The sequence below is a fragment of the Ciconia boyciana genome, chromosome 6 (genome assembly GCF_034638445.1).
Source record: "Ciconia boyciana chromosome 6, ASM3463844v1, whole genome shotgun sequence".
NCBI lineage: Eukaryota > Metazoa > Chordata > Aves > Ciconiiformes > Ciconiidae > Ciconia > Ciconia boyciana.
In genome coordinates, this window is record NC_132939.1 from 13,669,808 (window position 1) to 13,685,705 (window position 15,898).

The 15,898-nt window shown below is 40.2% G+C and overlaps 1 protein-coding gene across 1 annotated transcript in view; it reads left to right on the forward strand.

The window, feature by feature from the left end:
- Nucleotides 1-15,898, forward strand: part of TRIM66 (tripartite motif containing 66) — a 53,105-nt gene that overhangs the window by 23,006 nt on the left and 14,201 nt on the right. The window contains exons 6-10 of the mRNA XM_072864809.1: nt 1,599-1,713; nt 3,077-3,223; nt 3,369-3,486; nt 4,836-5,725; nt 7,739-7,900. Coding sequence (XP_072720910.1) covers nt 1,599-1,713; nt 3,077-3,223; nt 3,369-3,486; nt 4,836-5,725; nt 7,739-7,900 — 1,432 coding nt within the window. The remainder of the gene's footprint in view (nt 1-1,598; nt 1,714-3,076; nt 3,224-3,368; nt 3,487-4,835; nt 5,726-7,738; nt 7,901-15,898) is intronic.

The following is a 15,898-nucleotide window of genomic DNA, read 5'->3' on the forward strand; positions in this document are numbered from 1 at the left end:
GTAAGGCATGTGATAGCTGACTTCAGAGTTAAGATTTCGTTGTATAATCTGTTTCCGAACTAGAATTTGAAAAGACTAGAAATAAAGACTATTTTTAAAATATGTTATTTCTTCAAGAAACCCCATAACAAGCTGCAATTCCAGTCAAGACTAGTATAAAAATGAAATTATTTCATTATATGAACTGGATTTCAGCTACTGATTATGTATTTGTTAGCTGTCAGATCTCTCTTCTGCATTAATAAAACCATTTCAAACACCTTGAAAGAGTACAAATCTATTTATACTATTTATACTCTAGTAGAAAGTGCAAGTTTTTTGGATATGGCTTCTGTGTGTGTTTGTTGACAAAGAACTTAAGACTGTTCTTGGCATGATGTTTGAGAGAGTCAATCAGCATTAGCATGTCACATCCAGAGGGTAGTGGTCAATGGCTCAATGTCCAGATGGAGATCAGTGACGAGTGGTGTCCCTCAGGGGTCCGTACTGGGAGCGGTACTGTTTAATGTCTTCATCAACGACACAGACACTGGGATCGAGTGCACCCTCAGCAAGTTTGCAGAGGACTCCAAGCTGAGTGGTGTGGCTGACACGCCTGAGGGACGGGATGCCATTCAGAGGGACCTGGACAAGCTGGAGAAGTGGGCCTGTGTGAACCTCGTGAGGTTCAACAAGGCCAAGTGCAAGGTCCTGCACCTGGGTCGAGGCAATCCCCAGTATCAAGACAGGCTGGGGGATGAAGGGATTGAGAGCAGCCCTGCCGAGAAGGACTTGGGGGTACTGGTGGATGAAAAACTGAACATGAGCTGGCAATGTGCATTCACAGCCCAGAAAGCCAACCCTGTCCTGGGCTGCATCAAAAGAAGCGTGGCCAGCAGGTCAAGGGAGGTGATTCTGCCCCTTGACTCCACTCTGGTGAGACCTCACCTGGAGTACTGCCTCCAGCTCTGGAGTCCTCAGTACAGGAAAGACCTGTTGGAGCAGGTCCAGAGGGAGGGCCACAAAAATGCTCAGAGGGATGGAACATCTCTCCTATGAGGACAGGCTGAGAGAGTGGGGGTTGTTGAGCCTGGAGGAGAGAAGGCTCCGGGGAGACCTTATTGCGGCCTTTCAATGCTTAAAGGGGGCTTATAAGAAAGACGGGGGCAGACTTTTTAGTAGGGCCTGTAGCGATAGGACAGGGGGTAATGGTTTGAAACTGAAAGAGGGTAGATTCAGACTAGATACAAGGAAGAAATGTTTTACGAGGAGGGTGGTGAAACACTGGAACAGGTTGCCCAGAGAGGCTGTAGAGGCCCCATGCCTGGAAACATTCAAGGTCAGGCTGGACGGGGCTCTGAGCAACCTGCTCTAGTTGAAGATGTCCCTGTTCACTGCAGGGGGGTGGACTAGATGGCCTTTAAAGGTCCCTTCCAACCCAAACCATTCTATGATTATATGTTTGAAGAGAAGTGTGGGAGAACTTATGAGAAATGGTACAACTTTCATTGGAGTTCTCTGTCAGTAGTTAGATCAGTTCTTGTAACAAATAACTACTAAGCTCTGAATAAATGATATACCAGTTGGCTCATTCAGGAATGTGTATCTCTTACCTATAGGTTGCTTGAAGTAAAACATTTATACAAAAAGGTAGAAAATCAAATAAAAATGGCCAAGATGGTTTTGATGAATGAAATCAATAAACGAACAAACATCCTTCTTGAACAACTTGAAGTAAGTAAGGCTAGTTTCTTTGATACCTTGGGAAATTAAACTAAATTAAATTTAATCCCATTGCCAATGGAAAAAATACAGACTGTGAGATTTATTGTCCCTTTGCTTATGTTTTCAAATATTTCTTCTTTTTTCTGCAGAATTGTATGTAGAATTTTTATGTAGAATCAATGGTTGACAAAGATTCAGTATAAAGTGGCAAAATTATTGCTTATTATGAGTTAACTACATTTTCTATTGCAGTTACAGAGAATATGTGTGCACCTTTTGAGTACTTACAAAACAAACCAGCTTCTGCTTTTAATGTTTAATTTGTAGAAGACTGCTAGCAGCACATTTAATACCCTGTTTTGAAAATGATCCTCTGGTCTACTTCCTGTAACAGTGCCTGCAGTTTTGACTCTTCAGTTTTTGGACGTCCAATTGAAGTATATATGATTTTATTTTGAAATGTGGTGAGCACAAAAATTGCTATCAGGTCTGATCAGAATTTCCAGTTCTCAGTTATTCTTGTGTGATTTTAGCAGGTATTGGAAAGACAAGGCACTCGGCACTTGCTGGCTACCTTTGAACTTACATATTTGACTCAAATATGGCTACTCAGCTAAGTAGCTTTACAAAAAAGAGAACTGTATCTTCTCATTTCAGTATTATTAAACATTAAGTAAATTCAGTGTTCATGTGTTTTGACAACATTTCAGTGTTTGTCTGACTTTTCTATAACCATAACCAAACTGTGCATACACTTGAAGTATATGCACAGTGCTTTGTTGAAGTACCTGTAGTGGGCATCAAATGAAATTGGGAGGTGCCGGGTTCAAATCTAACAAGGGCAGATAGTTCTTCACATAAATGGTAAATAAGTGTGGAACTCCTTGCTGTGTGGGTTCAAAATAATTAGACAAATTCATAGAAAAATACACTGAGGGTGATAATGTAGCCTCTGTCTTTGTAGTCCCTAAATCATGAATTGCTGGAGACTGGAAGACCATTCTGAGGAAATGCTACATGCTTCCCCTCTTTTTATATTCTTTCTTGGGTCTCTTCTGTTGTGTATTGTAAGACACAAGAAAGTGGCCTAGGTGCAAATTTGATCTAAATTCTACAGCTTTCTTGGGTTACAATGTTCTCTTTAACCAAGACCAGAATGATGTAGGTTGTTTGCTCCTGGAGAAGTCATTATTCTTCCTGAATTCAGACATACCTGTTAAATAGGATTTGCTTTCTTTTATGATTGGTAGTTTAAAGAGATTCTAAATAGCAGTGTCCTTGCACATAATGCATAATGTAGTGCCAATGGTTGTATGCATTATGTGTGTCTGAAGAATCACAACTATCTTCTACTGATTCACATGATTAACAGAAAATCACCAGTGAAACGAAGCAGAAATTGGAGCAACAACTGCAAGGTGTTGTGGTTTTAAGCAGACAGGTAGAACATGTGCAGAACTTCATCAGCTGGGCAGTGTGCAGTAAAAACAGCATCCCATTTCTCTTCAGTAAAGAACTGGTAAGAGCAATACTTATTTTCTCAGTAAATTGAAATTGTGCAGTAAATATGAGAACTGTTTTAAGGATTTAATGTTTCTCAAATAAAACGTTTTTCATGATCTTATAATTGTGAATAAAATCATCATCCTTTGATTTGTCACCAGATTGTGTTTCAGATCCAGCGCTTGTTAGAGACAAACTGTAATACAGACATAGGCCCTCCTCTGAAGATGAGATTTACTTGGGATCCCTCCTACTGGACTAAACAACTGTCCAATTTGGGTGAGCAAAATATATTGTTGTTTATTAGGCAAGTGCCCAAAGCTAGACAAGACAGATATAGACAATACAGTACTTTCCCTAAAGTGCTCTCCTTTTTTCTTTTGACTTCCAGTTTTGTACCTCTTGTCATGTTCTGAAGAAAAGCTAGTGTGGCTGAACTTTCCTCTTTTTCCCTCCAGTTATATCAATTCACCTATTAAAAGACATCGTTATATATAAATATTACCTTATAAACATTACCTAGAAATACACTCTATAAATACCATCTTTGATGGTCTTACAAAATCACAATGTAAGAACACAAGTACTAGTTTAGTGGAGACACTGTGCAGGACTAAACAAATAACTTTGAACTGAAATTACTTAAAATGTAGTGTCACTGGCTATCAAACAGCCTTGACTTTGCCCAATGTATTTGAAATTCAGTTCTGTCCCAGCAAGCAATAGCTCTGTACAACAGTGTGACCCTGGCAGTCCTGTAAGGAGTACCCTGGGTGAAATGGAGTGCCTGCAGTAGGTCTTGTGCTATTTCCTCTGCCTTACCAAGGGGAAGCTGGGCTCAGTCATGCCCACACTCCTCAGATCCTTTAGTATCTTAGTGGCCAAGGGACCTGAGCAGTGCTTGAGATGCCTACAATTAACGGGCACAAAGATGGCTTTAAGACATTGACTGTATAATAATTACAGTGTTATTTATGTAATGAATGTGCATATTGTGACTTTGTCTCCCACCAGCTATAAATTTCCCAACTGCAATGGGTTTTTACAGTAAATTCAGTTTGGTGAGCCTATCAATGGCCTAAAAGATTGGTTCTCTTCCCATTTTAAGACATTTAAAACTAGATGGGGTAAAACACTATCAAAAGTATTATAGGGAATAATCTCTTGACTAAAAGCATGGACAAGATTAGTTCATAGGTCACTTCTATTTCTAGCTTTTACAATTCTCACCTACATAACATCAATCTCTTTTATTTTTGTCACTTTCACCCTGGAAGCAGTCTTTTGTACCTGTGCTTATGGATAAGAAGATATGCTCATACTTTAGTAAAAAATGAAAGTATGAGCCATATCCATCAGTTAAAATAAAATAAGTTGAGGTCAGTTTTTCAAAGCATTTGCTGGTAATTCAACCATGAGTTCCACTGACATCAGTAGGAGTTTGGTGTGATTTTAAATCACTGAAAAATCTTGCAAAATTTGTCTTGAAGGTATGTTGAAGGACTGGATAGGATATTTGAGTATCTTTTATATTTGAAATGAAGACAAGGAAATGGCCATTGTTCACAGTTTTTATTGTGTAAATTTGTCAAGATCATAGGAGGGAGTAAATTTGCTGATTTTTCCAGGAGGTTTCATTATGGAAGGTGGACACATTTCTCACTCAGATGTGCTACTCTGTGGAAATGTGCAAGGATTACAGACCTCCTTGTATCATGGGCACCATTCACCAGCATCACAGCTGGAGCCTGTGAATAGCCAGCCACATCAGTTTCCGCCTGCAGTTCAGCATCCTACGCCTGTGTGTTGCTCGCACTGCCTCAGTGTACCTCACCCAAACAAAACTCAGCCTTCTTACCAAGACGTAAACAGCCATCAAAATTTTCGACCACCTCCCGAACTGCATCAGCAGCACTTTCCTCCGCAGTACAGCACGCAGCAACATGACAAAGAGCAAAAGGGTGCCCCCCAGCCTATGAAGCTAACACAGTCTGGGCTGGAACAGCAGTCACGGTCAGGGCCAGAGAATGTGTCCGGGAGGATGGGAAAGCACTTACCATCCCAGCAGCTGCAGCAGACTGCACCCCTGGGTTATGCTGTTGTATCACATGAGGCTCAGCAAGTTCACACGAGCCATCCACAACCATTCTGCGCACAGGCTTCTTTGCAGACATCAACTGTGCAAGTGCAACTTGGTCATCTCCAGAAGATAAAATCTAACCACTTGCAGCAGCCACCACAGCAGCAGCAGCTGCCACCAGCATCACCACCATCAGCTCAGAATGAGAACACCCACAAACAAGTCATCCAGCAGAGCCTGGACATAATGCACCACCAGTTTGAACTGGAGGAGATGAAAAAGGATCTGGAGCTTCTTCTGCAGGCCCAAGGACAGTCCAGCTTGCAGCTGAACCAAGCCAAGCCACCTCAGCATGTTCAACAGACTATAGTTGGACAAATCAACTACATAGTGAGGCAGCCAGCCCCAGTTCAGCAACAAATCCAAGATGAAGCACAGGTAAGTTCTCTAAAAGTTCTTTCCTATTGCATTTAGTCGATGTAAGCTCGGAAATGGGAGACACCTTTGAAATTTCATGTATTTGGTTGGACTTTCTGTTATTGTCTTTTCTATGTTTGTATTCAGCAGAGGCTTCATGCCTCATGCAGATTGGGCCAAAATTTTCTGTAAAGTTCTGCATAAACAACCTGGATCCCAAAGATATGAATCTTTAAATAGACAACATGAGCAGCAGGTGAGAGAATAAAAGCATCACCATTCCTCCTTTGTGAACAGGTAACTGGAGGACTGCAGTAGTCTCACTCTCCATTTCAACTCCTTTTTACTGGAAACTTTAAGCCCTGCGTCCTTGAATAAGACTCCATTTTGATTCTGAATGATTGGCAAAAAGAGAGTGAAGAACACCTTTTTTCGGTCTGAGAGTTATTTCCCATTCTAGTAGTAACTGCTCTTGCTACTGCATCATGTCCTTTAAGATTTTCATCAGTATTCACACAAGCTGTTCTGTTACAGTTTTGTCAGCAGGGCTAATTTCTCCCCTTTTCCTCTATTGGTAAGAATCCTGCTTTTGAAAAAGGGACAGTGCTTGGTGATGACCATCCAAACTACAAGGCAGATAAGGTGCACAATAAGGTGGCTTTGAAACTCATTCAAAACAGAATCACAGAATCGTATAGGTTGGAAAAGACCTTTAAGATCGAGTCCAACCATAAACCTACACTACCAAGACCACCACTATACCATGTCCCCAAGCACCTCATCCAAACGTCTTTTAAATACCTCCAGGGATGGCGACTCAACCAGTTCCCTGGGCAGCCTGTTCCAATGCTTGATAACCCTTTCAGTGAAGTAAAATTTCCTAATATCCAGTCTAAACCTCCCCTGGCGCAACTTGAGGCCATTTCCTCTCGTCCTATCACTTGTTACCTGGGAGAAGAGACCGACCCCCACCTCTCTACAACCTTCTTTCAGGTAGTTGTAGAGAGCAATAAGGTCTCCCCTCAGCCTCCTTTTCTCCAGGCAAAACAACCCCAGTTCCCTCAGCCGCTCTTCTTCAGCCTTGTGCTCCAGACCCTTCACCAGCTTCGTTGCCCTTCTCTGGACACGCTCCAGCACCTCAATGTCTCTCTTGTAGTGAGGGGCCCAAAACCGAACACAGTATTCGAGGTGCAGCCTCACCAGTGCTGAGTACAGGGGCACGATCACTTCCCTAGTCCTGCTGGCCACACTATTTTTGATACAAGCCAAGATGCCATTGGCCTTCTTGGCCACCTGGGCACACTGCTGGCTCATATTCAGGTGGCTGTTGACCAACACCCCCAGGTCCTTCTCTGCCAGGCAGCTTTCCAGCCACTCTTCCCCAAGCCTGTAGCATTGCATGGGGTTGCTGTGGCCCAAGTGCAGGACCTTGCACTTAGCCTTGTTGAACCTCATACACTTGGCCTTGGCCCATCGATCCAGCCTGTCCAGATCCCTCTGTAGATCCTTCCTCCCCTCCAGCAGATCAACACTCCCGCACAACTTGGTGTCATCTGCAAACCTACTGAGGGTGCACTCGATCCCCTTGTGCAGATCATTGATAAAGATATTAAACAGAACTGGCCCCAACACAGAGCCCTGGGGAACACCACTTGTGACTGGCAACTGAAAACAGTGGGGCTTGCAGCAGGAAGGTGGCTGGGACTTCCCATTGTGTAAATTCTGTGGAGTTCCCACTTTGAATAGCTCTCAAATTGGCTTACGTCTAGGGGCAGAATGCAGGCTTTTGGAATAGCTGTACATTTCAGTAACTTTATTGATTTTTTTTTTTCCCCCCCCTTTAAAATTCATTAGTGTTTGAGAGAAATCTTTCTCTATTCATTTATCTCTCTAGTTAGGGTTACTTTGAATACCTTTGCTGTTTTAGAGTCTTTCCAGTCTTGTCATATTGTGTATGCTGTGAGTTGATGTGAATTTGTTACCATTTTTCTTTCTGAGATTTTGAAAACACAAATTATTAATTGTGATTTGTAGGTCTGTGAAAGTTCCACTGAACTTGATGCCAAGAAGCCTGTAATTCCTCTTGACAAAAGTGATAGTCCCTCCCTGTCACAGATGGTAGATGAAGAAACCACTGTCAGCAGTCACTCCCCTGAGAGCACATTGCAACAATCAGCTTTCCATCCAGTGAGAAAGGTATAAAGAACTTTTTGAAAAAAAAATATTTTAAAGCGAAACCATGATTTGATAATATTGAATATAATATGGCATTGGAATTTGCAATCAGGTTGAAAAAATTAAAATACAGTAAAAGTCGACAAAATGGCTTGTAAATCTTGGAAGACAGTCATAGCTTAACCTAGTGGGCATCTCCCAGTAAGATGCCTACACACTGTAGCCAGGATCAGCAACTGTTCTATAAGCTGGTAATGTTTACACCTGGCTGGCATGATTGTTTGGCATGAGCTGGTAAATAAATAGAAGAGCTATTTCTTCACTGAGTAAATTCTGTCCAGTCCCTATCTCTAGGGGTTTAACTGTCAGGACTTGCTAACTACAGTACTAGCAGCAGTTAATTTGGAGGAAAAAAAAAAAAAAGTCAGAGATTCTGGTGAGAGAAATCAGGCCCAAGAAACATCCTTCAAAATAGTTGCCCTGGAAATAACAATACTAATTATTACTGAAGATGAGGTGTCTGGAATGAATGTAATTCTGTTATACTGCTTCTCCTTGTTTGTGTATAAGCAGAAAAATCAGAGATTTCTGTATCTCTAGAATATTTCAGCACATAATAGAGCCATGCTTTGATCCTTCCACCTACTGGGAGGCCCTAACTATTGAAGAAGCAGCATAAACTAAACCAGGAGGTCTCATCTTTATCAGTAGATCCTTGCTGGTTCTGGATATCACCTCTGCATTTGAGGCAGAGAAGCTGCCTTTTACCTCTCCGTACAGTTTGTTTAAAACACTCTGAACAGCACTTCATATTCTGGTTGCTCAAATCTGTTTGGTGCTTCTGTATATGGCTCATGTTGTGTACCACATCGAAGTCTTTCATGGATATTTTTTCTTGGAATTTGTGTGTGGAATATTGTGGAAGAACTTGTCTTTCCTTAGTAGCCCCAAAAAGGAAGTTATTTTATCCTTCTTTAGTATGTAGCTTTTTGTTGACCCAACGTATTTATGATGCAATACCCATTCAGAGAGTTGTTGGTGATCCTTTTGGGAATTGTAGAGACACAGAAAGGTAATGATTACTGTGGGTCTGGAAGCAGCATGCAAACCACATTTGGAAGCCACAAAGAAATCTGCAATTGCTAACTTAATCCTGTAGATGTGATGGAATTCTGGATCAGGCTGATAGTATCACAACATTCTGGAATTGATGCTCTTTGACTCTGAACTTTCACATGTGGAAGCAGATCTCCCTTGTTGATGGAGGCTCATGATGACAGATCTAACCTCTGATGACAGATCTATGCAGCTTTTCTAGGATAGGGCTACCTTTACTTTAGGATATCACTCTAAAATTTGAAGATGTGTATTTAAGGCCTGAGCAAGACCATGAACCTGAGCACGTACTTTTCTTGTAATGCAGACACACCCTTAAAGTTATTTGTGAAAATGAGTGATGCTGCTAACCAACTAGCTTTCAGAGGCTTTTTCTACATGCATGTTGAAGGTTACTCCCAACAGCTTAAAGAGGAAAAGTCAGAAAGAGGGAAGAAAATGGAAGCAGATGTGCAAGAGAGACACTAGTGTATTCTGATGGGAAAAGGAGGAGAAAAAAAGGGAAGACGGGCTGATTCATTGCTGTACATATTGAGAAGGCAGAAAGAGGAGGATTCTCCTAGGGAAAAAAAAAGGAAATTTTTCTAATGGTGCTGAGAATTGTATGCTCTTGTGCAGAAAGCACAGGTGCCTCTGTTTTTTTACTAGTTTCCTGGTACTTCTGCAAGAAATGAGGACATTCAACAGCTACAGTACCCCATCTTTGCTTGTATTTATCTCTTGTAATGAGCTGTTTGGGATGAAGCCATAATGTACTGACAGCTCGGGCAACCGCTAATTAGAAATGATGAAGGGAAACAGCACAGTAAGGAAACCCTTGAAATACATTCTTCATCAATGCTGTTTAAAGATGTCTGCTTTTGCTGACAATTAGATTAAATCTAGGTTTAAATAGGAGATTTGTTCCTATTTAAGGACAAGAGGATGTGTCTATTCATTCTCATCTCTGTTTCACCTGATTAAATATTTTCACGTTCATCTCCAGACAAAAATTTCTGTATAGGTGTTTGTCCCTTTACTTCATATGGCCTGTATTCAGAATATTTCATCTCTCTCAAATTCTTGGAGGACATGAAAAAAGTGAATGTGGAGAAGTCTAAAATAATACACTTGGAAAATATGGTAGAGAAAATGGTTAGAGAAACCTTTTGCTACCTGGAGAACTTTATTCTGCCTTTTGGAGAATAATTGGTATTGGACTTCTTGGCCTTGTGTTGCAGTTCTGCTGAATTCTGACAGCCTTTGTTGTGTGCAGCATTCCTAGTGGAGTAGGTAATTCCCTGGCTGCTGAGATTCTTCCATTAAAAAGAAAGCAGTGTGAACCAGGATGTAGCAAAATCCAGAGTTAACTATTTAGTGATATGTTTGCCAAGATCTGTCAAAAAATAAAGGCTTCCATCAGCCCAGTGGCTTCCTTTATTTTGGAGGGGGGCAAGGCTTGATTGCTCATGTAATTAAACATCTGTGCATTAATTTTAAAACATGTTTATGGTATGCATTTGATACTGTTGACTGATAACTAGATGAATGGTCTGCATACAGGATCATATTTATGTGTGAAGCAATATAGAGCAGATGCTATTAATAGTTTGGGATCACAACATTACTCATAAACGGGGAAACCACAAGTACGTTATTCAGATCATGCTAGACAAGTGCTAGTGCAGCCGTTACACCACGGTGCAAGGCACTCGTATGCCATGTGAGTGCCTTTGAGTTCAAAGAACGTCTGTTCAAGTTATTCTGATGAGTACTGTTTTCTGTCCCTCACATTTAAAGCTGGTTATTGATAAGCAGAAGTAGAGAAGCAAGGATAAAAACTTCATGCACTTGTAAAATGTCCTCCTGTGTTACATTTCACCATCTATCAGGACAAAAATTAAACCTAGCTTCACTGAGCAGAGAGAATTTTGTCTTTCCAGTTGTATAAAGTAGGGTTTTCTAGCTGGTGTTGATCAGAAACATTGGCATCAAGGCTGTTGCTGTCTTAAAGTTCAGAGTAATTCCTGTCTCTGCCCACCTGCTCTGTATGCATGTGTATAGTATAGTCTCTAAACATGTAACTTCAGTTATGTGTGGGCTTGTTTTCATTTGTTTCACTGTTTTTCAAACATGAGTGGTGATATTTTGTCAGCCTTTCTGTCTTCCTGTGTATTCCTCTAATTATTCTTTCTCTGTGAATTTAATTTTTTGTGCAGAATAAATGTTTCTATACTTAGACCATTGATTGATTGATATAAGTCAAGTACTGCACTTAGCATAACTTTGGGCTTGATTTGCACCTTTTAAGAATGCAACACTAGAAATGGAAGTTTTCTGTCTATGTGCAAAATGGATATAATTTTCTCTTCACACTCCCCTGTCAGCATACTTCATCATGTAGCCAGGACCTCTGTTTTGGATTGTGGAGTTGTTCCATCTCCATGGCTGTCAAATACCCAACCTCTCCAGTAAGAATGCCAGCAAGACAGAGGACAAATCTCAGAATAACTTTTGTGATACCTGCACTTTTGTTCTGGGGAATCGTGCCAAGCTCTAGCAAACGGATTTTATACAAGCTGTTGAATTGCTAAGTTTCAGTGTGAAGGAATGAGTACTCAATTAGATTAACAATTTTGTGGAAAGGGTTACCAACCTTCTGCAATGATATGGTCCTCCTGTTGCTTTTACATAGTATGATATTGAGTTATTAATTTGTGTACAGGACTGGAGAGGTCATCTATTCTGGAGCAGAGGCGAGAATAATAAGATATTTTTGGCCTAATTGTGTTTTCAGGAGTAGTAAAGGGCATAAAATCCCTCTTTTGCTTACATGTACCTAATTGTCATTTGTGGCTGTGATGAGTAAGAGGTCTAAAGGCTGTACCTAGCATTTGAAGAAATGTCGTAATTACATCTATAGCACAAATTTGCAGTTTGAGCCTCAGGTACTGCTGCAACAGACATTGGCCTTGTTGCAGGGCCAGCTGGACATCTCTCCTCCTCAGACTCCATAAGTGCACCCCTTTCTCTAGTTAGGAGCAGGGCCTTTACTTCTTAGAGGGAGGATTCCTTGTCTTGTCCAGCTGTTGGGTTGGGTCCTGGGCAGTGGAACACTCTGTACCATCCCCACTCATCCTAAAAACCTAACTGGCTTGGGCAGTCATGGTTCTGCCTTCTGGGACACTGATCAGTTGCAAGTAGATTGGACAGCATTTGTCAAACTCAGTTTTGGTTATGTTCCTTAGCAACCTTTGAGGGTTTTCTCCCCTTGAGCTATTATTTCACCTTCTGCTTAAAATAAATCTCTGAATATGTCATGCACTGTATTAGTAAATTATTACTGAACATCTGTATCTGTTCATTTAGAGCTGTAGCCAATAGTAGATGCTTAGGAAAGGGTATAAGAAACAGACAAATATAAACAGATCCTTTGATGATACACTATCCCAGCTTCTGTAAAACAACACTTTAGGGACTTTCTGAACTGAAGGTTGTATCCAGACAATTGTGTTTTGCAGCTCTTCATGGACCTCTCCTCTGTGAATTTGTCTAATCCATTTTTTGAGTTCATTTTAATACTATTGGTCTCCTCAGCATTCTGCAGCAACTGAGTTCTGCATTGCGTGAGAAGTTCCTCTGTTTGCTTACTTTAAGTCTGTTGCCGGATAATTCAGTAGGATTCCTTCTAGTTCTTGTGTTAGGAAAAAGAGTGAATAATCACTCTGTATTCACCACCTTCATAATATCCATATTTTATAGCTCTATATTGAATTTCCTCTCAAATGTTTCTTTTTGAAGCTGAAAAGTGATTGCTGGTCTCCGTAGTGTCTTTTTTTCATGGGAGCCATTCTATACCATGGTCCTTTATGTCTTTGGCCATTTCCCCTATATTTGTGGTTTTGATAAATCATTTTTGAGACAGGGTGACCAGAAATAGTAATCAAGGTGCAAGCACATGGAAATTTTGTGTAGTGCTATAACGCTGATTTTTGTATTGTTCTTTTTGATTCTCAGTAAGTCCCAGCTTCTTAGTTTAACAGCTCTGTTTGTCTCAAGCACCATAAAGTACCTGAAACGGGGAAATCCTAGAGAATATTCCATGCCATCCAAGGAGCACTCTTGAGAGAACTCAGAGAGGCTTCTGGTTTTTTCCAATTATATGCAATGGTGGCATTTCATGCAAGACTAACATAGTGACAGTTCATGGTGGAACCTCTCAGCCTCTCCTGGGACTTGATGTGTGTGAACTTCTAGGCTCTGACATGCCAATGCTGCTGTTACTACAGGATTATCAGAGAGAACAGTTGATGTCAGTCTGCTGTAGGTGGAATTCTTGGGTATTTTGCCCCAACACATTTGTCCTAAGCTTTATTAGTGACAACTCTTCCATCCTGGTGGCAGGTGCTTAACTAATTGTTTTTTGTTTTTTGTTGGTTTTTTTTTTTCTTTAAAAGCATGTGAAATTTGTGGGAGAGCGGTTGGGGGACACAGTACAGGTTTTATTTTTGTAAGTATTGCACTGAGCATGTTGTGATTACTTAGTGACTGAAAGTAATAATAATTTAATACCCAACCCTAGGACTTTGAATCTGAGCTTGGGACCAGGGTGGGTTTGTTGCTGGTTTATTTTTTTTTGTAATTACTATTAATTTTAGGGGGATTAGAGGTGAAGGCAATAATGATAACAGCCTGGAATTTAGGGTCTTGCAAATTCCTAAAGTATCAGAGTATTTTTTTGACTTTAAAGAATTGAGCTGCTTACAGCACAAATGCATTCATGCTTAATGCAATTAGGTACATTTCCCAGAATGTTAATTTAACAAAACCTTTTCCTTTGACCTGGAAAAAAGGATAAATAAAACATGATGCTGCTTGCTCCATATAATCTTTTCTTCCTTCTGCTTTAAGCCAGCTCCAGTTTATTCAGGCAAAATGTTAAGGATGATTTGTATTCTTTTTCTCATAAAAACGGAAAGGAAATCCTTTGGATTCTATTCTGAAATTGGGAAATATGAATAGGAAGCATGTGTAGACTGTGTTATCAGTGCTGCTGTGTGCGGTGAGTTAAACAACTGGATTGGAGTAGTACATTTGTTTAACCTCCTAGCATAATGAGCTGCCAGGGGGATTGCTCCACTTAATAGCAGCCGTTCATTACTCTGCAACCATTTGCAGCGTGTTATTTCTCTTATAGCAAAGAGAATTGGCGGTTCCTAGTTTTAGTTTTCTTTATCTGTGACACTTAATGTCAACAGCCTTGAGACTTTGCCAAAACAATCCTAACAAATCCTAATCCCAGTGTTTCAAGGTAAGTATTTGCTTCTCAGAATTCTTCTGTATTAGTGCTGCATGTTTACACTGGACCTTTTTAAATGCAACAGTGATCAAAGAAATATTTGAACTGAACAATATGTTTATTTTTTGTTCTCTGAAGGCACTTTGCATGTTCTTTCTTCTTACCTTTCACTACCATAGCTATGAAATTTGTGGTAGAAGGCATTTTGGGGTGGTGATGCTGCTGCCATTATATTATAAGGATCATCAGACCAAAATTAATTGTGAGACAATGAGAATTCCATTTATAATGACACAGATGTAGTTCAATGTGCCAGGATGTACATTAAAATGTCAAAAGTTTCAAAATTAACCTACAGCTGAAGCCACCCTCAACCCAAGAGCATAATTAATGCTTGTTGTTGTTCAAAGGGTGCAATGTAAAAGCAATAGAGCTTTTATAAAACAGAGATCAATTCTTTAAAGGCATCCCATTTGCAAAAACTAGCTGAACTGTCAAGGGAAAAGAGAAATTTTTGCTAATGGCAAAAGAAATGATTATTTTAGGGAGTGAATTAATAGGCTATTAATGAGCCTTGTTCCCAGTGCATTGTTCACTTCACACTTGACAGCAGCTCCATGGATCAGAATGGAATGTGTCTGTTCTTAACTGTGAGTTTTAATACTTTGCACTGAAAGATCATAATGTTGCTTCATCATTAAAATAACCACAAAATTAACTTTTGCCCCAAGGGAAAGACAGATGGCAGTTTGATGGCCTCATTATTCTTTTTTCTTTTTAACCAGAGTAAGGTTTTATATTGGCTTATATAATCTAAAAAGATATCTGAAGAAACTGATGCTAGCTAGAAGAGTAAAAAAGATATAGCCATACAAATGCAACTGAATTTCACCTTTCTAAAAATTACAGTTATAACGAAGTCTTATGCGTGTGTCTATTTCTTTTTTCTGCAGTAGGAGTTGTCCCAGTGACTACTCCCAGTAAGTAAGATTGTCTCACTGAAGCCAGGAATAATCCTACCATTGTCTTAGTAGGGCTAACATTTCACCTGCAGTGTATACAGTTACACACAGATGGGTCTTCACAGGGTCAGGTCTCAATATGTAATAGATGATGGCACGCTCTCGTAACATAAGTAAAGGAAAAAGCGCGTAGTCATTAGAAGAAGTGAATAGCCACAGGGTCTCCAGTTAACTTGCTGTGCAGCTTTGGGTGGTGTGCCTGCCACGTGTGTGCCTCAGCATGCCCATTTCCAATGGAGCACAGCATTAGGTAGTTCCTATTGACTCAGACAGGAATTTGTGGATGCTTCGTGCTTTTGAGAATCTGGCTAAATAAATATTTAACTACCTCACAGGGACTTAATTAATGCTCACAATGGACTTCGAAATAAGGGGAAAAGGCAAAGCTGATTACAGTCTATCTGTTCAGTTCAAGCACGAATTTGCTTATTTGTTTTATTTTCTGTAAGTGATATGAGAACAATTCACATGTTTATTTTGTCACCTGAAAAAGGCTTGTGATAAAAAGAGTGATGGAATGAAAAGGAAAATGTGTACTTGATAGGCCACATCCGTCACTGCATGTGCAGGAACCTGTCACAAGCAAATTATGACAGCAAATGA